Raw genomic sequence first — 26,776 nt, forward strand, 5'->3', positions numbered from 1 at the left:
ATGCCCTGACCAGGAACTGCGGGAGCTGCGCAACCCTGTGTCCTCCCTCCTGTACCCTCCCTGCCTCCACACCGGCCTGCTCATCTGGCCAAGGACTCTGGTAGCTGCATGCCCTCCAGAGCCCTCTCTGCCTCTGCAAAGAGCCCTTCTCCTGGCCAGAGACTGCTGGAGGCTTGGGCTCTCTGTGCCAAAGTCACTGGGTGCCAGGCACTCCCAGAACAGTGAGCACCACATCCCACCCTGTTGCTGGATCCAGGTGTGTCACACTCCAGAGCTGCTTCCACAACAAGTACTTCCTGGCTGGCGCAGTACCGGAGGAACTACACAGGATCACTCCCTACAAAGATCCAGCAACAACAGAGTGATCCTGCTGGGGTCTAATCTTGGAGAGACACCTCCCCAACTCTAAGGACGGCCAGAGGCAATGGTGAAAAATAATCATGAGGCGAAATCAACAGAAAAACTCTGGCAATATGAATAATCAGAGTAGATCAACTCCCCCCAAGGATCAATGGGGAGACACAGCACAAGATCCCATGCACAAACAAATAGCTGAGATGTCAGAAATCGAATTCAGAATCTGGATAGCAAATAAGATTGAATTAGAATTCCAAGCAGTAACCCAAAAGATATCTCAAGAATTCAATGAATTCAAAGACCAGATGACCAAAGATTTTGACACATTAAGAAAAGAAGTTGCAGCCCTCAAAGATCTGAGAAACACAGTAGAATCCCTCAGTAACAGAATGGAGCAAGCAGAAGAAAGGATTTCTGACACTGAAGACAAAGCTTTCGAATGCTCCCAAACTCCCAAAGAGAAAGAGAAATGGAGGGCAAAAACAGATCACTGTCTCAGAGAGCTCTGGAATAATTCAAAGAAAACTAATATTTGTCTTATAGGGATCCCTGAAAGCGACAAAGTGACTTCACAAGGCACAGAGTCTCTTCTCCATGAGATTATGAAGGAGAACTTTCGACACATGCCAAGATGTCCTGAAATTCAGATAGCAGACAGTTTCAGAACTCCAGCACGATTCAACGTGAATAAGACATCTCCCAGATACATCATAATCAACATCACTAAAGTTAATATGAAGGAAAAAATTCTGAAAGCAGCCAGACGAAAGAAAACCATCACCTACAAGGGCAAGAATATTAGAATAACTGCAGATCTCTCAGCTGAAACCTTTCAAGCTAGAAGAGGATGGTCATCGATTTTTAATCTCCTAAAACAAAACAACTTTCAACCCAGGATCCTGTACCCAGCTAAACTGAATTTCATTTATTATGGAGAAATTAAATACTTCAATGACATTCACATATTGAAGAAATTTGCCAGAAATAAACCAGCTCTCCAGGATATTCTCAGACCTATCCTCCATAAAGACCAGCATAATCCTCCACCACAAAAGTAAACCCACCCAGAAAATTTTGATCAAATTCCAACTTCCACAGTCACAAAAGGATTAAAAATGTCCACTGGACTCTCGAAAGGCTTATCAATATTCTCAATTAATGTGAATGGTTTAATTGTCCTCTAAAGAGGCACAGGTTGGCTGACTGGATACAAAAACTCAAGCCAGATATCTGCTGCATACAAGAATCGCATCTTACATTAGAAGACAAACATAGACTCAAGGTGAAGGGATGGTCATCTATACTCCAGGCAAATGGAAAGCAGAAAAAAGCAGGCATTGTAATCCTATTCGCAGACGCAACAGGCTTTAAACTAACCAAAATAAGGAAGGATAAAGATGGACACTTCATATTTGTTAAAGGTAATACCCAATATGATGAGATTTCAATTATTAATATTTATGCACCCAACCAGAACGCACCTCAATTTTATAAGAGAAACTCTAACAGATATGAGCAACTTGATTTCCTCCAGTTCCATAGTAGTTGGAGATTTTAACACCCCTTTAGCAGTGCTGAATAGATCCTCCAAAAAGAAGCTAAGCGAAGAAATTTTAGATTTAAACTTAACCATTCAACATCGGGACTTAACAAGACATCTACAGAACATTTCATCCCCCCAAAACTGAATACACATTCTTCTCATCAGCCCACGGAACATACCCCAAGATCGACCACATCCTAGGTAACAAATCTAACCTCAGCAAATTTAAAAAAATAGAAATTATTCCTTGCATCTTCTCAGACCATCATGGAATAAAAGTTGAACTAAATAACAACAGGAACCTGCATACCCATACAAAAACATGGAAGCTAAACAACCTTATGCTGAAGGATACATGGGTTATAGACGAGACTAAGAAGGAAATCACCATATTTTTGGAACAAAACAACAATCAAGACACGAATTACCAGAACCTCTGGGATACTGCAAAGGCAGTCCTAAGAGGGAAATTTATAGCACTGCAAGCTTCCCTCAAGAAAACAGAAAGAGAGGAAGTTAATAACTTAATGGGACATCTCAAGCAACTGGACAAGGAAGAGCACTCCAACCCCAAACTCAGCAGAAGAAAAGAAATAATCAAAATCAGAGCAGAATTAAATGAAATTGAAAACAAAAGAATTATACAACAGAGAAATAAATCCAAAAGTTGGTTTCTTGAAAAGATTAATAAAATAGATAAACCTTTGGCCAACCTAACCAGGAAAGAAAGAGTATAATCTCTGATTTCATCCATCAGAAATGGTAACGATGAAATAACAGACCTTTAAGAAATTAAAAAAATCCTTCATGAATACTACAAGAAACTCTACTCTCAGAAATATGAAAATCTGAAAGAAATCGACCAATACCTGGAAGTACGCCACCTACCAAGACTTAGCCAGAATGAAATGGAAATGGTGAACAGGCCTACATCAAGATCTGAAATAGCATCAACTATACAAAATCTCCCTAAAAAGAAAAGCCCAGGACAGGATGGCTTTACGTCAGAATTCTACCAAACCTTTAAAAAGAACTAGTACCTACATTACTAAACCTCTTCCAAAATACAGAAAAAGAAGAAATATTACCCAACACATTCAACGAAGCAAACATCACCTTGATCCCCAAACCAGGGAAAGACCCAACAAGAAAAGAAAATTATAGACCAATATCACTAATGAATATTGATGCTAAAATACTCAATAAGATCCTAACAAACAGAATCCAACAACACATCAAAAAAATTATACACCACGACCAAGTGAGATTTATCCCAGGGTCTTAAGGCTGGTTCAATATACATAAATCTATAAATGTAATTCAGCACATAAACTAAAAAATAAGGACCATATGATTCTTTCAAATGATGCAGAAAAAGCTTTTGATAATATCCAGCATCCCTTCATGATCAGAACACATAAGAAAATTGGTATAGAAGGGACATTTCTTAAACTAATAGAGGCCATCTATAACAAACCCACAGCCGATATTGTATTGAATGGAGTTAAATTGAAATCATTTCCACTTAGATCAGGAACCAGGCAAGGTTGCCCATTGTCTCCACTGCTCTTTAACATTATAATGGAAGTTTTAGCCATTGCAATTAGGGAAGAAAAGGCAATCAAGGGTATATCAAGGGTATAGGGTCAGAAGAGATCAAACTTTCACTCTTCGCAGATATATATCGTATATTTGGAAAACACTAGGGATTCTACTACAAAACTTTTAGAAGTGATCAAGGAATACAGCAATGTCTCAGGCTACAAAATCAACACCCATAAATCTGTAGCCTTTATATATACCAACAACAAACAAGCCAAAAAAACAGTCAAGGACTCTATTCCTTTCACAGTAGTGCCAAAGAAGATGAAATATTTGGGAGTATACCTAACAAAGGACGTGAAAGGTCTCTACAAAGAGAACTATGAAACTTTAAGAAAAGAAATAGCTGAAGATGTTAACAGATGGAAAAACATACCATGCTCATGGCTGGGAAGAATCAACATTGTTAAAATGTCTATACTACCCAAAGCAATATATAATTTTAATGCGATTCCTATTAAAGCTCCATTGTCATATTTTAAGATCTGGAAAAAATAATACTTCGTTTTATATGGAATCAAAAAAACCTCGAATAGCTAAAACATTACTCAGCAATAAAAACACAGCAGGAGGAATCACACTACCAGTCCTGAGACTGTACTATAAAGTGATAATGATCAAAACAGCATGGTACTGGCACAAAAATAGAGAAGTAGATGTCTAGAACAGAATAGAGAACCAAGAGATGAATCCAGCTACCTACCGATATTTGATCTTTGATAATCCAATTAAAAACATCCAGAGGAGAAAAGATTCCCTATTTAACAAATGGTGCTGGGTGAACTGGCTGGCAACCTGTAGAAGATTGAAACTGGACCCACACCTTTCACCATTAACTAAGACAGACTTTCTGTACTACATGTTTAGATACATAAATATCATGGTGGTCAACCTTAATAAAGTGGAGACGTATTGGAAAAAAAAAAAAAGATTTAAACTTAAGACATAAAACTATAAAAATACTTGAAAAAAGTGCAGGGAAAACTCTTGAAGGAATCGGCCTAGGTGAATGTTTTATGAGGAGGACTCCCCAGGCAATTGAAGCAGTATCAAAAATATACTACTGGGACCTGATCAAACTAAAAAGCTTCTGCACAGCCAAGAACATAGTAAGTAAAGTAAGCAGACAGCCTCAGAATAGGAGAAAATATTTGCAGCTTATACCTCCAATAAAGGTCTAAGAACCAGAATCCACAGAGAACTCAAACATATTAGCAGAAAAAGAACACGTGATCCCATCTCAGGGCGGGCAAGGGACTTGAAGAGAAACTTCTCTACAAAAGACAGGCACATGATCTACAAACACATGAAAAAAAGCTCATTATCCTTAATCATCAGAGAAATGCAAATCAAAACTTCTTTGAGATATCACCTAACCCCAGTAAGAGTAGTCCACATAACAAAATCCCAAAACCAGAGATGTTGGCGTGGATGTGGAAGAAAGGGCACACTTCTACACTGCTGGTAGGAATACACACTGATACGTTCCCTGTGGAAGGACGTTTGGAGAATACTCTTAGAGACCTAAAAATAGACCTGCCATTTGATCCTATAATTCCTTTACTAGGTTTATACCCAGAAGACCAAAAATCACAATATGACAAAGACATCTGTACCAGAATGTTTACTGCAGCCCAATTCATAATTGCTAAGTTATGGAAGAAGCTCAAGTGCCCATCGACCCACGAATGGACTAGCAAATTGTGGTACATGTGTACCATGGAATATTATGCAGCCTTAAAGAAAGATGGAGACTTTACCTCTTTCATGTTTACATGGATGGAGCTGGAACATATTCTTCTTAGCAAAGTATCTCAGGAATGGAAGAAAATGTATCCAATGTACTCAGCCCTACTATGAAGCTAAATTATAGCTTTCACATGAAGGCTATAACCCAACTATAGCACAAGACTATGAGGAAAGGGTCAAGGAAGGGGAAGGGAGGGGGGAGGGTAGGATAGAGGAAGGGTAATGGGTGGGGCCACACCTATTGTGCATCTTAGAATGGGTACAGGCGAAACTTACTAAAGGCAGAATACAAATGTCTACATACAATAACTAAGAAATGCCATGAAGGCAAACGTTGAACAGTTTGATGAGAATATTTCAGATTGTATATGAAACCAGCACATTGTACCTCTTGATTGCACTAACGTACACAGCTATTATTTTACAATAAAAAAAATAAATAAATAAAGTTAGGTCCTGAAAACTTCAAACACATAGATTTAATTCAGAATTAGCCACACTTCTAAAGAGCCAACTTAAAATAACAAATTTTCATTTCATTTCACTTTATTTCATGTTACCTGTAGACTCTGATTCTGTACATCATCTAGAGTTGGAAGATCAGCCAGATACTTTTCCAAGGTCTCAATTCTTCTCTGCTTTTCTTTATTTTGTTCAGATTCCTTCTGGCATTTCTTTTTCAGGCTATTGATGTATCTATCTCTGGTTTTAAGCTAAAGAAAGCAATTATGAATCTTTAGTAGTTTTGTCTCATTAAACAAAATAAGAAAACCAACATTCCAATTACAGGCAACACTGAATTTACCAACACTTCCAGGTTATAGTGAGGACCACCAAATTTTCATTGTCATTAAAATTAAGAGTTTTGGAAGTATTTGTTAGCTTTTACCACTGATGGTATCCTAAAAATTGCAATCAGCTGTCAGGTAGTAATAATGCCGTTTTTCTTGCTTGTGCATATGCAAATTTGGTCAAAGTTGCCCATATCTTCATTTCAACATTGTTATGTACATGCTGAAACCATGGGTTAAGTTTAAATGACATTTAAAATTCTTCAAAAATGTTAACATTATAACTTGGTACTGAAAAAAGTTATTGGGTACCTATAAAGGCACAGAAACAAAGCTTCAGGGTATAATTTTGAAATCAGTGAAGCAGTATTCATCTCTGAAGGCATGACTCCAATAACTTATTTTTTGTATAGCTGTATTATCACTTTTCATTTCATATATTCATTTTGTCAATGACATTAGGATCTATTTACTACCTTGAATAAGGAATAACACTAAGAAGATAAACAAATCTTGTTGTATGTATTTATTGGGTCTTTCTTAGGATCAAAAGTGAGTATATTAGTGTTACAGTTTAACCCATGATCAGAAAGGAAAAACACACAGACCACTGGCAACTATACAATACAATTCTATTTTAAAATTGAAGGCCCAGAGATCTTTCGTTACTTAATGACAAGTAAGAGAGTCAAAGTTGAAATTTAAATCTAGAGAATCTGAATGAAAGCCAGTGTTCTTTCACTTTTTCCATACAACTCATTAGCGGGTTCTTGTATGTTTTCTAGCAACCATTTTCGCTTGGATTGCCTGCATCAACCAAGTCTGCTCTTTCTTTAGTAAGTGACTCTGTAAGTTATAAAAGTAAACAGGATTAACTAGCTTATTTTTACTAAACACTCTGTAATTCACACTCCATTATTTAACTGTTTTAAATGTGGCACAATGATGACCACAAAAAGCAGTGACTGGAATAGGTTGGCCATGCTGTCTGCATACAAAGATGTGCTAGTTTTCCTCACGTCTTTTGCTTGGCCAACTGTCTTCTTCAATGTCATGTCAACCTTGCTGCCCTTAATCACAAATTGCTGTCAACATTCTCTTCCTAGACACAATCACTGTTATTTGTTGAACACACATAATTATTCGGATTTGGTTTTTCAGTCCTGCTCCCTGATGAGAAAGTCTTTGTTTTTTTGTGTTTTTCTTTTCTTTCTTTCTTTTTTTTTTAAACTGTCAAGCTTTGTGTTCTTTCAGACTAACAGGGGTTACTAAACTCTAAACTGCACGAATTTCATTCAGGTAAATGAGGCATGACTGACAAATACTCACTATTCTATGTAACAAAGATTAAGTTTTCTTTTTCAAAGAGCTATGATGTGATACTGATACTACTCCCTCCTAGAAGGTAATTAGGTGGGCTGTGTTTCAGAATAAGTTTACAAAGTTATTTTTCTTTATTTTAAATATACTGATTAAAATAAAATAGGTTAGTGAGGAAATGTTTTCCTTTAATTTTTTTCATAATTCATTATTATTAGAACCAAAGTATGAAGTGTAGAGTTAAATTATCTTGAATTTTACTTTGGTCTTTTTTACTTCTCCCATTTTTTAAGTGAGGGTACTGTACATACTCACAGGGTCTTTGTGAAAATTAGTATTAAATGAGATAATGCACTTAATGTACATTAACACGTCTAGCTCATAAAAGAAAGAGCTCATCAAAGGGTAATTTCCACTATTATTATCACATTAAAAGTTTTTCTGTCATAGAATCAGTCTCACTCAGGAATAGAGAAGCTATGCCTCTTTTCCAAGAGTAACTCTGCCACTGGCATCTGTTATCAACTCTTCCCTACGTCTCTTAGAGGAAGACATGCATGCTCCACCATGTACCCACCCTGACATTTTTTATCTCTCTTTCTTTCTTTAATTGCTTTTTCCTTAGCCCTTTACGTAGGGCTATCTCACTGCTATTCCCCTCTATACACAAATTACTCGAAAGAATGTATTCATTTATTCAATATGTCAGGCACCATGGATGGTGCTCCATATGCCACAGTGACACACCAGACATAGTCCATGCCCTCAAAGAGCTTAAAAAGACATATGAAAAATAATTACAAATTGGGTTGAGCCTGGGAGGAAAAAAAAAGAATAAAATTTTATATATATATATGAAAAGAGGAAGGGGAAATATTGAGACTCAAAAAAATAAAAAAAATGAACAGGTGACTAGAAAGTGGGAGAAAAAGAAAGCCAAGTCATAGTAAGGGGAAAAGGCTACTTCCTGTAAAGATCTTGACACCAGAAACAAAGCCTGACCTATTTGAACAACTGTAAGCCAATATACCAAGATATATATAATTTATCAGAGGAAGACTGTCAGAGCCTAAACATACATAATTAGCCAATGACTTTCAGACCAGGGGAAGAATTTGATTCTTCTTTTAAAGACTCAGGGAATCATGGTGAGCGGCGCCTGTGGCTCAAAGGAGTAGGGCGCTGGCACCATATGCTGGAGGTGGCGGGTTCAAACCCAGCTCCAGCCAAAAACAGCAAAAAAAAAAAAAAAAAAAAAAAAAAAGACTCAGGGAATGGTGTCAACAAAATGGCAGAATAGGGAACCCCGGACTTTCCTTCCCCACACCAACATATTGATTAAATTTTTTTAAATGGGGAAAATTCCCTAGATAAGAAACACATAAATTAGTTGAAAGGCTTCTGTACCTTGGATTAACAAAAAATTCTAGCCACACTGAAACCAGTAGGGAAATGTGAGACTCTCACACTGTAATCGTATCCTTAGAACAGCATAATATGATCAGAAGGAAATCTGCTAGAAAAGGAAACAGTTGGATTGCATGTCTAACACCCCAACTTTCCTGGAGGCTGTTCAGACCTGATTTCTGTCTTGCTTGTCTTGGAACATTAACAGGACTATGATACTGCAGCTGTGATACATCAGTAAGATCAGATCTGTGAGATCAGGGATAGTGGTTTAGGCTGGCAGTTTCCATAGCCCATATCCCAAACTCAGCACAGAGCAAATGGGAGAGAAAAAAAACAAAACAAAACAAAAAAACCCAAAGAACTCCAGATCCAAGCTTCTCCCAGGAAACGGACAGAGTATCTAAAAATCCAGTTTTTCAGAAGGCTTCCCAAGGGACATGCTTTAATCTCATTTCTCTCAGAGTACTAATGGGAACTGGCATGCTTTTAAAGCCTGGGGATGTTAAGAACAAAGACAGTGAGTTAGATTAGCACAACAGTATGAAAAGCATCTATATCTTTGGCCAAACTGTTTAGTGATGTTCTTCTTCTGTACAAGGTCAGTCCATGAAGAGTAAGAGAGGTATCTGTTTTACCTGATACGCGGATACCAATTTAAAAGAGTGAGAGAAAACGAACAAGCAAGGAATTGTGTCCAAAACAAAGATACAAAATATATCTCCTGAAACCAAACCTAATGAACCCAAGATATACGATTTACCTAAATAAGAGAATTCAAAGTAACCAACATAAAGATGCTCAATGAAGTCAAAAGAACAGTAAATCTACAAAATAAAAATTACAACAAAGAGAAAATATTTTAAAATACCAAACAGAAACCTTGGAGCTGAAAGTTATAGTAAATGAACTAAATAATTCACTAGAGGCATATAGCAGCAAATTAGACCAAGCAGAAGAAGAGCTAAGCAAATTCAAAGACATGTCTTTTGAACTGATCCAGTTAAAGAAACAAAAAGAAAAAAAAATTGAGAAAGTAAAGAAAGCTTAAAGGACTTATGGAACACCATTAAGCAGGCCAATATACATATTATGTGATTTCCAGAAAAATAAGCAAGAAAGGGAAGAAAGCTTATTAAAAGAAATAATAGTCCCAAACTTTTCAAATCTGAGTAAGAATGGAAGACTCCTGGATCTGGAAGAATCCAAATCCACAAGGCCCAAATAAGATGAATCCAAAGACAACCACATTGAGAAACATCATCATCAAAGTCAAAGAGAAAGCATCAAAAGAAAAATGACTTGTGACATACAAAATAATTCTAAGGCGACTAACAGCAGATATCTTAGCAGGAAACTTGCAAAACAGTAGAAAGTGGGATGAAATATTCAAAGTGCTGAAAGAAATTAATTGGCAACTAAGAATCCTATGCCTAGCAAAAATGTCCTTACAAATGAAGGAGAAAAAGATTTTCCCAGATAAAAGCTAAGAGAATTAATTACCACATTGCCTTGCAAGAAATGTTAGAGAGAATTCTTCAATTTGAAATAAATAGATGCTAAACAGTAATACAAAAGTGAAAGAAAGTACCATCGTCCCATGGTAAGTGGAGAATTGTTTCCAGGACCCCTGTGTGAACCCAAATCCATGCAAACTCATGTCCCACAGTCAACACTGTAGAATCTGCACATAGCAAAAGGCCTTCCATATAAACAGATTTTGCATCCCGCAAACACTATTTTGTTGGAAAAAATCCACATGTAATTGGACTCAACAAAGCTAAATCCCATCTTACTCAAGAGTCAACTATATAAAACTTGCTAGTAAAGAAAAATATTCACCTAAATGCAGATTACTATAATGTTTTAACAGCAGTGGAGAAAAACCACTTTTAATCCTAATACTTAAGTTAAAAGACAGAATTATTAAAAATAACTATAAGTATAAAATCTTCCAATACAAACAATATAAAAGATATAAATTGTAATATCAGTAACACAAAACATGTGGGGGAAGAAGTATAAAATTTTTTTTATGTGACTGAAGTTATCATCTTAAAATAGGCTATTACAAATATATTTTTTGTAAGTCCCTTGTAAGCATAAAGAAAATACCTACACAAGATACATGAAGGAAACAAAAAGAATTAAGGCATGTCAATACCAAAATAATAGTAGTAGTAATAATAAAAACACAAGGGATAGAGCGTGACAGGAAAAGAGAGACAAAACTACGAGATGACAGAAAATGAACAAAAGAACAACACTAAGTTCTTACCTATGAATAATTACTTTAAATATAAATGGGTTAAGTTCCATAATCAAAAGATACAGAGTGGCTAAATGGATAAAAAACAAAGTGCTGGCCAGACGTGGTGGCACACGTCTGTAATTCTAGTACTCTGGGAGGCTGAAGTGGGTGGATTGCTTACGTTCATGATTGAGACCAGTCCGAGCAAAAAGTGAGACCCTGCCTCTACTGAAAACAGAAAAAGCAGAGGCAAGAGGATCACTTGAGCCCAAGAGTTGGAGATTACTGTGAGCTATGACATCACAGCACTCTACCTAGGGCAACAGCTTGAGACTGTCTCCAAAAATTAAAAAAAAAAAAAATGCAACTATATGCTGTCTAAAAAAGACAAAGTATTCTCTAAAGTATCTTTTAGATGGGACACACTTAGAATGAAAGTAAAAGGATGGGAAAAGTCATTCCATGCAAATAGTAGCCCAAAGAGAATGAAGTAGCTATACTTAACAGACAAAATAGACTTTAGCTAAAAATTGCTGCACGTACAGTTAAGGTTACTGTACAAAAATTATAGGGCCAATTCAACAGTAAGATATGCGTATAACAATTATAAATAGATATACACACTCACATTAAAACATCTAAACAAATAAAACAAACTTTGACAGATTTAACAGACAGCAATGCAATTATAGGACACTTCAATAACTCACTCTCAATAATGGAGACATAATCTAGATAAAAAATGAATAAGGAAACAGTAGAAATGAACAAATTAATAGATCAAATGGACCCAACAGCAGCAGAAGACTCATTCTTTTCAAATATACTCAGAACATCCTCCAGTACAGATCACATGACAGGTCACAAAACAAGTCTTAAAAAATTTAAGATGACTGAAATCATTCCAAGTATATTTTCTAATCACAATGGGATGAAACTAAAATTCAGTAATAGAAAGAAAATGAGAAAATTCATAAATATGTAGAAATTAAACAAATACTCTTAAACAATCATTAGGACAAAGAAGAAATCAAAAAATATCAAAAATACTTCCTGACAAACAAAAATGAAAGCATAGTATAGCAAAACTTACAGGATGCAGTAAAAGCAGTACTAAAGTTTATAGGATAAATGCCTACATTAAGAAAGATTTAAAATAAATAACCTACCTTTACACCTCAAGGAAATAGAAAAAAAATTAGCAAAGAAAGGAAATTATAATAAAGATCAGAACAAAAATAAATAAAATAGAGAATATAAAAATGGGGAAAAATTGACAAAACTAAGAGTTTCTTGAGATGTTAGAACTTAGAAGAAACAGATAATTCCTAGAATAATACAATATGCTAAGACTAAATCAAGAAGAAAGAGAATGCCTGAACAGACCAATTAGACACAAGATTAAAATAGTGATCAAAATATTCCCAAGAAAGTAAGTCCAGGACCAAATAGACTTTAAAAAAAATTTAATACCACTCCTTAAACTCTTCCAAAAAACAAAACAAAATAAACAAAAAAAAAAATGTACACATGCATAAGAAAAAGAAGTATGTCCAAATTCATTCTATGAGGCCAGAATAACCCTACTAGCAAAGCCAGATAAAGACACTACAAGAAAACAAAACTATAAGCTAATATCCTTGATGAACATAGATGTAAAAATACTCAACAAAATACTGGCAACACTCAATTCAAAAGTATATTAAAAGAACCACATCCCATGACTAAGTAGAATTTGTTCCAGGGATGTAAGGATGGTTCAACATATGCAAATTAATCAACATGACACACCACATTAACAGAATGAAGGTTTAATATGATGTGGTCATCTCAACAGATGCAGAAAAAGCCCCTGACAAAATTCAAGACCCTTTCATGATAAAAACTCTCCACAAATTAGGGACAGAACGAACTTAGTTCAACACAGAAAAGGTCATTAATTAATAAAGACCATAGCTAACATTATACTCAATGGTAGAAAACTGAAAGCTTTCCCTCTAAGATCTAGACCAAGGCAAGAAAGCCCACTCTGGCCTCTCCTATTAAACATAGTACGAGAAGTCCTAGCCAGAGAAATTAGGCAAGAGAAAGAAAATAAAAGCCATCCAAACTGGAAAGAAGTAAAACTGCCTCTGTTACAAATGACATGACCTATAAATCATTTATATCAATCTACATGTAGACAGGATTCAGAGAAAAACCCTAAAGACGCTGCAAAAAACTGCCAGAATAAAAACTCTCTTCAATGCATATCAAGTTTCAGTTATAGAAGATGAGTAAATGCTATAAATCTGCTGTATAACACCATGCCTATAGTTAACAATACTCTTTTGTACCCTTAAAACTTTGTTACAATGGTAGATCTTGTATTTAATGCTCTAATTACAATAAAAAGAAAGAAGACAAGGTGATTGCATTAATAGGTTCTAACTAAGTAAGGAGAGTGACTGTATCTTTGTTTTAAAAATTTAATCCTCTGGAGGCAGAGCAAGATGGCAGCCGAGTAACAGCTTCCTTGCATCTGGGCACCGTGAGTCTGGGGAGATAGGACTCCAGGCATCTCTGGCTGGTGGGATCTGCCTATCATCACCCCTGAGAGGACACAGGGAGTCAGCTAGAGACTTCTGGACCCCAAGAGGAGGACTAAAACAGTGGAAAACCGGCAAGTGGTCGCATGTGTTCAATCCGACTAAACCCGCCCGCAACTTCCACAGGCACGAGAACTTAAAGAGCAAGAGGAAGTGAAAGGAAAATTAGGGCAAGGAAACAGATAAAGAAATCACTCATGAGGAAGAATCAGCAGAAAACTCCAGGCAACATGAAGAACCAGTCCAGAACAACCCCGCCAAGGAACCATGAGGTAGCTACTGCAGAGGATTCCACCTATACAGAAATGTTAGGAATGACAGAAAGGGAATTTAGAATACACATGTTGAAAACAATGAAAGAAATGATGGAAACAATGAAGGAAACTGCTAATAAAGTGGAAATTAACCAAAAGGAAATTCAAAAACAGAATCAAATAAGAGATGAACGATATGAAGAATATAAAAAGGATATAGCAGAGCTGAAGGAAATGAAACAGTCAATCAGGGAACTTAAAGATGCAATGGAAAGTATCAGCAACAGGTTAGACCATGCAGAAGAAAGAATTTCAGAGGTAGAAGACAAAGTTCTTGAGATAACTCAGATAGTAAAAGAGGCAGAAAAGAAGAGAGAGAAAGCAGAACGTTCACTGTCAGAATTATGGGACTTTATGAAGCGTTCCAACATACGAGTTATAGGAATTCCAGAAGGGGAAGAAGAATGCCCCAGAGGAATGGAAGCCATACTAGAGAATATTATAAAAGAAAATTTCCCAAATATCACCAAAGATTCTGACACACTGCTTTCAGAGGGCTATCGGACCCCAGGTCGCCTCAACTCTAACCGAGCTTCTCCAAGACACATTGTGATGAACCTGTCCAAAGTCAAGACAAAAGAAAAGATTCTGCAAGCTGCCAGGAGTAAGCGCCAAGTTGACCTACAGGGGCAAATCCATCAGATTGACTGCAGACTTCTCTAATGAAACTTTCCAAGCAAGAAGACAATGGTCATCTACCTTTAATCTACTTAAACAGAACAATTTCCAGCCCAGAATTCTGTACCCTGCTAAGCTAAGCTTCAAAATTGACGGAGAAATCAAATCATTTACGGATATACAAACATTGAGGAAATTGGCCACACAAGACCAGCTCTACAGGAAATACTTCAACCTGTTCTGCACACTGACCACCACAATGGATCAGCAGCAAAGTAAGAACTCAGAAATTAAAGGACAGAACCTAACCTCCACACGGTTGCAAAAGATAAAACTAAGCAATGGACTTTCACAAAATAAGACGAATAGAATACTACCACACTTATCAATTATCTCAATAAATGTTAATGGCTTGAATTCCCCACTGAAGAGACATAGATTGGTTGACTGGATTAAAAAACACAAGCCATCCATTTGCTATCTGCAAGAAACACACCTGGCTTCAAAAGACAAATTAAACATCGAGTCAAGGGTTGGAAGACAATTTTTCAGGCAAATGGAATTCAGAAGAAAAGAGGAGTTGCAATCTTATTTTCACATACATGTGGATTTAAAGCAACTAAAGGCAAAAAAGACAAAGATGGTCACTTTATATTGGTCAAGGGAAAAATACAACAAGAAGACATTTCAATTCTAAATATCTATGCACCCAATTTAAATGCTCCCAGATTCTTGAAACAGACCTTACTCAGTCTGACCAATATGATATCTGACGATACCATCATAACAGTGGACCTTAACACTCCTCTTACAGAGCTGGACAGATCCTCTAAACAGAAATTAAACAAGGATATAAGAGATTTAAATGAGACCCTAGAACAACTGTGCTTGATAGACGCATATAAAACACTCCATCCCAAAGATAAAGAATATACATTCTTCTCATCACCCCATGGAACATTCTCAAAAATGGATCATATCCTGGGACACAAAACAAATATCAACAGAATCAAAAGAATTGAAATTTTACCTTGTATCTTCTCAGACCATAAGGCACTAAAGGTGGAACTCAACTCTAACAAAAATGCTCGACCCCACCCAAAGGCATGGAAATTAAACAATCTTCTGTTGAATAACAGATGGGTGCAGGAAGAAATAAAAGAGGAAATCATTAACTTCCTTGAGCATAACAACAATGAAGACACAAGCTACCAAAACCTGTGGGATACTGCAAAAGCAGTTTGGAGAGGAAAATTCATCGCTTTAGATGCCTACATTCGAAAAACAGAAAGAGAGCACATCAACAATCTCACAAGAGATCTTATGGAATTGGAAAAAGAAGAACAATCTAAGCCTAAACTCAGTAGAAGAAAAGAAATATCCAAAATCAAATCAGAGATCAATGAAATTGAAAACAAAAGAATCGTTCAGAAAATTAATGAAACAAGGAGTTGGTTTTTTGAAAAAATAAATAAAATAGATAAACCATTGGCCAGACTAACGAGGAATAGAAAAGTAAAATCTCTAGTAACCTCAATCAGAAAATATAAAGGGGAAATAACAACTGATCCCACAGAGATACAAGAGATCATCTCTGAATACTACCAGAAACTCTATGCCCAGAAATTTGACAATGTGAAAGAAATGGATCAATATTTGGAATCACACCCTCTCCCTAGACTCAGCCAGGAAGAAATAGAGCTCCTAAACAGACCAATTTCAAGCACTGAGATCAAAGAAACAATAAAAAAGCTTCCAACCAAAAAATGCCCTGGTCCAGATGGCTTCACTCCAGAATTCTATCAAACCTTCAAGGAAGAGCTTATTCCTGTACTGCAGAAATTATTCCAAAAAATTGAGGAAGAAGGACTCTTCCCCAACACATTCTATGAAGCAAACATCACCCTGATACCAAAACCAGGAAAAGACCCAAACAAAAAGGAGAATTTCAGACCAATCTCACTCATGAATATAGACGCAAAAATTCTCAACAAAATCCTAGCCAATAGATTACAGCTTATCATCAAAAAAGTCATTCATCATGATCAGGTAGGCTTCATCCCAGGGATGCAAGGCCGGTTTAACATACGCAAGTCTATAAACGTTATCCACCATATTAACAGAGGCAAAAATAAAGATCACATGATCCTCTCAATAGATGCAGAAAAAGCATTTGATAAAATCCAGCATCCTTTTCTAATTAGAACACTGAAGAGTATAGGCATAGGTGGCACATTTCTAAAACTGATTGAAGCTATCTATGACAAACCCACAGCCAATATTTTACTGAATGGAGTAAAACTGAAAGCTTTTCCTCTTAGAACTGGAACCAGACAAGGTTGTCCTCTGTCACCTTTACTATTCAACGTAGTGCTGGAAGTTCTAGCCAAACAATCAGGCAAGACAAGGAAATAAAGGGAATCCAAATGGGAGCAGAGGAGGGCAAACTCTCCCTCTTTGCTGATGACATGATCTTATACTTAGAGAACCCCAAAGACTCAACCACAAGACTCCTAGAAGTCATCAAAAAATACAGTAATGTTTCAGGATATAAAATCAATGTCCACAAGTCAGTAGCCTTTGTGTACACCAATAACAGTCAAGATGAGAAGCTAATTAAGGACACAACTCCCTTCACCATAGTTTCAAAGAAAATGAAATACCTAGGAATATACCGAACAAAGGAGGTGAAGGACCTCTATAAAGAAAACTATGAAATCCTCAGAAAGGAAATAGCAGAGGATATTAACAAATGGAAGAACATACCATGCTCATGGATGGGAAGAATCAACATTGTTAAAATGTCTATACTTCCCAAAGCAATCTACCTATTCAATGCCATTCCTATCAAAATACCAACATTGTACTTTCAAGATTTGGAAAAAATGATTCCGTGTTTGTATGGAACCGGAAAAAACCCCGTATAGCTAAGGCAGTTCTCTGTCACGAAAATAAAGCTGGGGGCATCAGCATACCAGATTTAGTCTGTACTGCAAAGCCATAGTGCTCAAGACAGCATGGTACTGGCACAAAAACAGAGACATAGACACTTGGAATCAAATTGAAAACCAAGAAATGAAACTAACATTTTATAACCACCTAATCTTTGATAAACCGAACAAGAACATACCTTGGGGGAAAGACTCCCTATTCAATAAATGGTATTGGGAGAACTGGATGTCTACATGTAAAAGACTGAAACTGGACTCACACCTTTCCCCACTCACAAAAATTGATTCAAGATGGATAAAGGACTTAAATTTAAGGCATGAAACAATAAAAATCCTCCAAGAGAGCATAGGAAAAACACTGGAAGATATTGGCCTGGGGAAAGACTTCATGAAGAAGGCTGCCATGGCAATTGCAACAGCAACAAAAATAAACAAATGGGACTTCATTAAACTGAAAAGCTTCTGTACAGCTAAGGAGACAATAACCAAAGCAAAGAGACAACCTACACAATGGGAAAGGATATTTGCATATTTTCAATCATACAAAAGCTTGATTACTAGGATCTATAAAGAACTCAAATTAGTCCACATGAAAAAAGCCAACAATCCCTTGTATCAATGGGCAAGAGAAATGAATAGAACTTTCTCTAAAGACGACAGACGAATGGCTAACAAACACATGAAAAAATGTTCATCATCTCTATATATTAGAGAAATGCAAATCAAAACAACCCTGAGGTATCATCTAACCCCAGTGAGAATGGCCCACATCACAAAATCTCAAAACTGCAGATGCTGGCGTGGATGTGGAGAGAAGGGAACACTTTTACACTGCTGGTGGGACTGCAAACTCCTACAACCTTTCTGGAAGGAAGTATGGAGAAACTTCAAAGCACTCAAGCTAGACCTCCCATTTGATCCTGCAATCCCATTACTGGGCATCTACCCAGAAGGAAAGAAATCCTTTTATCATAAGGACACTTGTACTAGACTGTTTATTGCAGCTCAATTTACAATCGCCAAAATGTGGAAACAGCCTAAATGCCCACCAACCCAGGAATGGATTAACAAGCTGTGGTATATGTATACCATGGAATACTATTCAGCCATTAAAAAAAAATGGAGACTTTACATCCTTCGTATTAACCTGGATGGATATGGAAGACATTATTCTTAGTAAAGCATCACAAGAATGGAGAAGCATGAATCCTATGTACTCAATTTTGATATGAGGACAATTAATGACAATTATGGTTATGGGGGGGGAAACAGAAAGAGGGAAGGAAGGAGGTGGGTGGGGCCTTGGTGTGTGTCAGACTTTATGGGGGCAAGACATGATTGCAAGAGGGACTTTACCTAACAATTGCAATCAGTGTAACCTGGCTTATTGTACCCTCAATGAATCCCCTTTTTTTTTTATTGAAGAGGTTATTACAAAAGGTGTGCTAAGTAATGATGACTTGAACCAAATATGTGATATTGGACAGGTTCCGTATGTGTGTGTGTGTGTGTGTGTGTATTTAAGAGGTAGGCTTGATTTAAGTTTCTGGTATGAATAAATGCATATAATAGAAATGAACAATGAAGACAATTTTGTTTGAGAAAAGTAGGGCATTCGGAAGACAAACTAAGAATTGTGTTTTGAACATGAAGTTTGAGGTACCTATGAGATCTTTGAGTATGAATGTCAAATAAATAGTAGGTACATAAATTGATTTTACTAACTGAAGACCAAGAGTAATAAAAGATGAAAAAAAATCTAGACAAAACATAAAAGTGTATTTTGAAATTTTTATTCCCTGGATCATAATTTTCATCACAATCTTTTATTCCTCCCACATGTATATGACCAACGAGTATGTAATTCCTTGTTCCCTGAGACTGTGCTATTGTATGAAGCCCCCAAAATAAAGAAAAGAAATAGGAAAGTACTTACAAACTGTCAAATTAACTAAGTTAAAAGACACAGCATGCTGAAATCATGTAAAATTCTTGCCAGTTTTTAGAAGATAAAAATTTCAACTCATGTGCATATATGTACACACACAAGGATGTCATGTTGTCTATTAATAGTGCCAAATCTGCCTGAAGAAATCATAGTCACCTGCTCCAAGACCACCTGAATCGAAGGCTCACTTTACAGAATAAGCTGGGTATATGAACATCAATAAAGAAGTCTAAAACTAGTTCTGCCACTAAGTAGCATCTCACAGATCTGTGCCTCTTCAATAAATTGGAGCTAGTACAAGTTTTACTTGATCTTTAATGATACTATAATGGAGTGAGATGAAGTGTGTCAAAATACTTTTAATAAAGGGGCATAAAGATCAATTTTTACATATACATGGGCACGTATGTATATGTGTGTTATGTATATGGTGTGTGCTACTTATTCTGAATCAGGGGCTTCAGATTAATAACCTGAAGTCACATCATCATGAAAGATAGACCAGCTTCATTTCATTTATTAACCTTTATGTACAACATGAGAAAAAGAATGGAGAACAGTTATTGGTATAGGCAAATGACTTTGTAACTCACTATTAGTTAGGAAGATATAATACATAGGAGTATTTTTGTCCCCCAAGGAAATTTTGGATTTTTGCAGATAGTGTAGTATTTCTTAAAAGTCCCTAAAAGTGGGCAGGTCCTGTGGCTCAAGGAGTAGGGTGCTGGCTCCACATACCAGAGGTGGTGGGTTCAAACCCAGCCCCAGCAAAAAAAAAAAAAAAAAAAAAAAAGTCCCTAAAAGCTTAACTACTTCTATGTGCGTGTAATATTAACTTGGTATGACTCCTGGCACAGTGTAAACCACAGACAAATAATATGCTGAAGAAATATTGTTGACTTAATGCAACTTTATTATTAATAAAAACACTCACCTTTTCCTCCAATTTCTTCTTCTCTTCAGTAAATTGGCTTATTTTTTGTTTGAGAAACTCATTGAGCTGTAAAACTTCTTTCTCAGTAGATGCAAGCTTTTGCTCAAGTTCTTCTTGCTGAGAATGAGATGCTGATTCCTCTGAAAATGGAGACTGGAGTGGGGTGTTCTCATATTGTGGCTATTGGAAAAGGACATAAAGAAGGTGCAACTTTAAAAGGTTACTAAACTTAAACAAATGGAAAGAAACTAGAAATGTGACACAGTACATGTACAAAAAGTACGTATCAGTTTTAGCACAAAAGCCCAGCTCTTCTGCTTCCTAATTAAGTACCATGATTAAAGCTAATTATTTACCATGGCTAAGCTTTGTTTTTCTCATCAATAAAATAGAACTACTAGAAACATTTTTCTAACTGAAGTATCATAAGAATGGAAAATTAAGCATGACAAGTACACTGAGTACTAAGTACTACTAAATTGGCAACTATATGATCACATTAGAGAACTCCACGAATCTAAGTAGGAGGGAAGGGAAAGGGTTGGGTAAATTCCCACCCCACAGGTACACTGCATGGGTGTACTGCATGCTTTCTGGATGAAAGACATAATTATAACTCAGACTTTAATCTTACAAAAGAAAATTATATAACCTAATTCTATGTACCCACATATTAATCTTAAATAAATAAATAAATCATAAATAATAAAGCCTACTTTGCAGGGCATTTTAAAGAATATAGTATAACTTTAAGGTTCCTAGCACACAGCAGAAGCTTAAGAGAGGCCGCTATTAAGGCTTAAAAGTATACCTAGAAATGTAAACAGTACATTACATACATTCATTATCAGCAGTGTAAGTTCTACCAAAATAAATTCCTTCACAGGTAACATTTCCAGCTAATATTAAATTCAATAAGCATTAATAGAATGCTTCCTAAGGTTCATAAAATCAGGGATTTTTTTTTGCATCTTAAAGTATTTTGTATTCCTATTGCCAAGAGAAATGTCTCCCACAAAATAGATGCTCAAAAAATAATGGTTCAATGAATAAACGTATTATTGCTTCTATGAGCAAGGTTTTGAAGAAAATTTTTTTTGAAGAGGAAGCTCTCCTTCTTCCCCTTCCCCTTGCAGGATTAAAATCTAGAGGGGAGTACAGGAAATATAAAAATTTCTTCAAACAAATACAGAACATGATAATGCTATATATGATATCAATAAAGTACTGCAGGGGGAAAAAGAAAAGATACTGTTTTTCCATTTTTTTTTCCAACAGATTATTTACTACATACATATGTTAGGCATTGTGCTAAGTGCTGGAGATTCTCATTTAATAAAACAAAATCCCACCTTAGATCTGGGAAGTGTCACATGAAGAAAGACAAAAAAAAAAAAAAGAACAAAAGAAAGAAAAGAATAGTAAAACTAAGTGCTGAGCTAGTTGTATGTGTAGTAGCTTTAGGACAGTGTTACAGAAGTGAACTTAAACTAAATCTTAAAGAACTGATACTTTTCCAGAAGGTGAGCATGCAATTCTATAATTACATAAATAGCCTTTATCACAAGCAAGGTGTTTCAAAGATGCAGACTCAGGCACTGCCCTATATGAACTCAAATTTAATCAGAGGCCACAGAGAATCCCCTAGACAAGTAAAGCATAGGAAACAATATAATACGGTAGCCAAATAAAAGCCAGCTTAAATATAAAGTATTAGAAGGGTGGAATAAATTAAGACATTCAAGAGAATTGAAGTGATGGCTTTTGAGATAAATTTTGAAAAATAGGAGGATTCTAACAAGAATGAAGAAAGGAAGAAATAAAGACAGTCTAAAAAGAACATTCAATAAATATAAAAGAGTATATGCAGGAAGTATTCATCTTTGCTTATGCAGAGAGTATCAGGGCAGTGAATCTACACATAAACCTTACATCCTTTACAAAAATTAATTCAAAATGGATCACAGACCTAAACGTAAAACACTTAACTATAAAACTCCTAAAAAATAACAGAATACAACCTAGATGACCTTAGCTATGGTGATGACTTTTTAGATATAACACCACCACCAGTAAAACTACTCTGCATACTATACTGGAACATGATACTACATGGTGGATACATGTCATAAACTTGTCAAAGCCCACAGAATGTACAATACCAGGAATCAACTCTAATATATACAATGGGCTTTCAGGGATAATTACGTATCAATATAAGTTCACTGATTGTAAGAAATGTACTCTTGAGATACGGGATGTTGACAGAGGGGAAGGATGTGGGTATATGGGCATGTGGGGGGTGTGAGAAATCTCTACACTTTCCACTCAATTTTACTATGAATTAAAACTACTTTAAAAATGTATATTAATTTTAAAAAGTTAACACAGGTGTTTCAACTATAACGCAACATACACATTTCTGGAAAACCACTGGAAAATCATGCACTGAAAGTAATAGGGAGGATTAGGGATAGTCCATTCAAACTGGTGCAACTACAAACTCGAGTACTAATGAAAAAAGGGGAAGATAACACAGACACCCTGGGCAGGCAGTCACAGCTGTTGATATTTACAAACCACAGACATACACAGGCATAACACTGGTATCATTTTAATTAGAGCGGCTCTGATGAGTATTGAAACGAAAAGAGGTAGAACTCCATAAGATGCCACACAAGTAGGCAGGAAGCAAGGTAACCTGCTGTGCAGTGAACTCCCTAAAGTAGGGAGTAAACCTCTCAAGGAAGGGTGCCCACGCGGAGGTGTTCTGTTACAATTTTCTTATAATGAAGCTTGACAGGGCTACTGCTGCCAATGCGGCAGGTGATGCTAAGATTTCTTCCTTGCTGGCCAAAGGTTCTAATTCTACTCACATTCTTCTTCTAACATCCTTTGCTCTTACAGGAAAAAAAAAGCAAAAGTAAAGTACATATGAACCAGCGAGACTGGAGAACTATACTGACCTCATTCTTCCATCGATCAGTGTATGTAAGCAAATTTACACCACAGAAATATGTTTTGTAGAAAGACAAGCTGCAGCTGAAGCTCTATGTGAAATTTAGCATATACAAAAAGTCTAAGGCCATAATGTTTCAATGTCTACATTTAATAACATATTTTCAACCTTTGTCTGCTTTCTGAGTTCAGTACACCTAATCCCTTTCTTCCCTTCATTTCTATTACCACTCCTCCATGCTCCTTCACAAGCTGTGCCTTCTGCCACCTTATAGAATACTGCTGCTCCCTGTCTTCAGTCCTGGATCCCATTTTCCTCTGATTACACTAACCCCCTCTAGAACACCGAAGCTTCAACATCCACACACTGAACACCTAAATTTCTTATCCCAGGCACCCAGAGCTGCATCATTCTTCACCTCAACCTCAAATTTACAATGTATAAGCTTAATTCATTATTTTTCCCCTCTATATCTATTCCTAATGCACTTTCTAGTGCAGTCATTGACACTATAAGCCAATCAATTGTCCCATCGATAGCTGAATGAAACTAGGCAATCATTCAACTTGTCACATTAAATAAGTCACTAAATATGGCCCTTAGTTGAACAGATGTTTAACAGCCTCTCTCCCGCTCATCCTGACCACAGTTTTAAAATTAAAGGTTTAAATAAAGATGTTTATTTTGGACCAGATAGCTTCCTGACTATTTTCCTGTCTCCAATACCACTTATCTTAAATCCAATCTCTATCATACTATTGGAGTAATCAAACTAGGATACTTTGGAAAGTGACAGAAGGTGCTATTAATAATTATTTTATAATAATTAGTTTGTACAGCAGGCACAACCTAAGGCAACCCTCAGCAAACTTGGAACAGATGGACCCCTTACCTCTCGTGGCCCCTTTTTACTTCTTCACCTACATCTTTCATGACTACCCTACTCCCATATTATGCTTTATCCATACAGAATAATTTGTAGTTTTCCAAATGCATTATTTTCCCTCATTCCTTTGGGCTCCTTCATAAGTTAAACCCTATGTCTCAGATGCTACTCATACCTCTTCACCTGACTAAACTCATTTAGCTCATCAGGTTCTCAAATTAGATATCCCTTCTTACAAGAAACCTAATCTTACCTTTGGAAGACTAATTTATGTGTTTGTAGTAAGGATTTCCAAAACACTTCATAACACAACAGCTTGGGCACCTCTAATATTCTGTAAATATCTGTTGTTTATCTGTGTTCCCCCTTAGACTACATATTTCTTGAGGGCAAAACTAACTTTATTCATATTTACATTACTAGATCTAATCCATAGTGAAGATAAATTGATTTTTAGAAAAACGGGTATTTTTAAGGAATTTTTAAGAAAATTGATATAGTCTCCCTCTGTAAACTTTAAGATCCATGATAGGCAGAAACTGTTCTTCATTTTTGTGGCCCCAGTATTTAACACACTAGATGTCTAATGTTTTGTTGAGCAGGCTCATTTGTAAAGGTGAGACTCAGTTATTAAATGTTCATCAGAACCAAGGACTTGGTGGTAGAAAAAAATGAGCTGAAAGAAAAAGTAGAAAAAATGATATAAATGTAGGGAAAAGGATAGAATGTACAGAAAACAAATGATGCATCAATGAAGCTTATCAATTTACCCAACATAACTTGGTTGGTCTTTCCAACGTACGCATGTACATAGTAAGAGAAGACCTCTTTCTTCACTTTACAAAATGAAAACAAGTCCTTCATGTTTTGTTTTTTTCTATGAAGACCTATTAACTATAGATGAACATTTTGTTATAATGTAAACAAACTACTCTTTGGTCCTACCAATTGTACCACTAAAACTATTTAGAAAGTTTTAGATTTTAGGATAAAGTCATGGTTCTTATAATCTACCCATGAGACCGAGTGATGTCTACCTCTAAGGTCACCTAAACTACCAGGTCAGTGCAAGTTTTTAAAAGGCAAATGAAAGTTCCTTCTCAAGAATATGCTTTCCATATATAAATTCATAAAATATTATTTTTATTTTACTAATTGACTTTATTTACTCTAAAATATACAGAATATTAAAAGCACAATTTTCTGTGTTATGGAATAGGAATGAACAAGTTATTGACCAGGAAAGTATGCATATACAAAATGCTGGGCATAAAAAATAAAGTTGTCCATAGAATCAAGGTAAAAAGTCCTTTGCTAAATAAATATTTTACAACTGTATCTGTTGTTTTTTTCTAACCTGACATTGCATCAGCTCTCTATCTATCTGCTGGTAAATGTTTATTTTATATTAATATATCTATCATACTCATGAAGTATTAGGATTTTCCTTATATTTCCTTTTATGAATTTCTCTTATCAAAATCAGAACTTCTCAATGATAATTGGTCACATAATTCAGAACTCTTCTAATATTTTTAATGCTTTTCCCATATCCTTTCAGATCTAGATCTTTTTATCTGCCCTTTCAGACTAACTTGGAGAGCCCTCTACTGGCCTATGCTGTGTCAAAAAACTTATACTTCATCATCCAGATAATCTATTTTTACATGCTTTCAGTAATACAGTAATAATTGTATAACAAAAGTAAAACTTTATTCAGAATGACAAAAATGTAAAGAGAAAATTAATGTTTCTACTAAAACAAAGTTATCAAAGAAAATTATACTATTTATATAGCATAGAAAACACAGTTTTAAGTAACTGTACACTATTAATCATGCCATCACATAACAGAAGTCGTGAGACCACATTATAACATATTTTGATACATTGGTAACTAAAGTAAGAAAGGCAAGTTGGAATCTCTGTTACATGCCTCTGTCTCAGGTAAATCTGACAGTTATTTGGTCTTCAATATTTTAAGACTTTAATATACCAATGCCTTTACTATTTATAAACATGTTTGAAGATATAAAAAAGGGGAAACATTCACTTAAAATAATATTTTTTAAAATCTAGGAATAAAGATCTTAATGAAGAAGACCAAAAAAAATTTATAAATGTAAGTATATACCACCGTGAAGGTATTAGGCCTCACTTCTTTTTATTTTGCAGTTTTTGGCCGGGGCTGGGTTTGAACCCGCCACCTTTGGCATACGGGGCTGGCACCCTACTCCTTTGAGCCCCAGGCGCTGCCCCAGGCCTCACTTCTAATGCCAATAAAAATGCTAATAGATTTTGTCTTTTGGAAATAAGCCAATTATAAAGTTTACATAGAAAAACAAATGAACAATTTTAAGAAAAACTCTTAGAAGAGTAATACTTAGGGAAAGTAGCTCTTCCAGTCATATAAATGTTATAAAGCCTCACAAACTCTGTGTCCTCCTTAGACTGTAATCTCCTTATAGGCAAACTAACCTCATTAACACTTCTTTTCCTAGGGCCTAGACACTATCATACCCATAGTGAACACAAATAAAAATTTAGAACAAAATAAA

General features: G+C 35.8%; 1 protein-coding gene across 2 annotated transcripts in view; it reads right to left on the reverse strand.

Annotated features, from left to right (window-relative positions):
- Window positions 1-26,776, reverse strand: part of CEP85L (centrosomal protein 85 like) — a 195,312-nt gene that overhangs the window by 29,173 nt on the left and 139,363 nt on the right. For both annotated transcript variants that reach the window (XM_053592057.1, XM_053592058.1), the window contains 2 exons: window positions 20,374-20,553; window positions 5,812-5,964 (listed from right to left, as the gene is read on the reverse strand). In XM_053592057.1, coding sequence (XP_053448032.1) covers window positions 5,812-5,964; window positions 20,374-20,553 — 333 coding nt within the window. The remainder of the gene's footprint in view (window positions 1-5,811; window positions 5,965-20,373; window positions 20,554-26,776) is intronic.

Source organism: Nycticebus coucang, chromosome 5 (genome assembly GCF_027406575.1).
Source record: "Nycticebus coucang isolate mNycCou1 chromosome 5, mNycCou1.pri, whole genome shotgun sequence".
Lineage (NCBI taxonomy): Eukaryota > Metazoa > Chordata > Mammalia > Primates > Lorisidae > Nycticebus > Nycticebus coucang.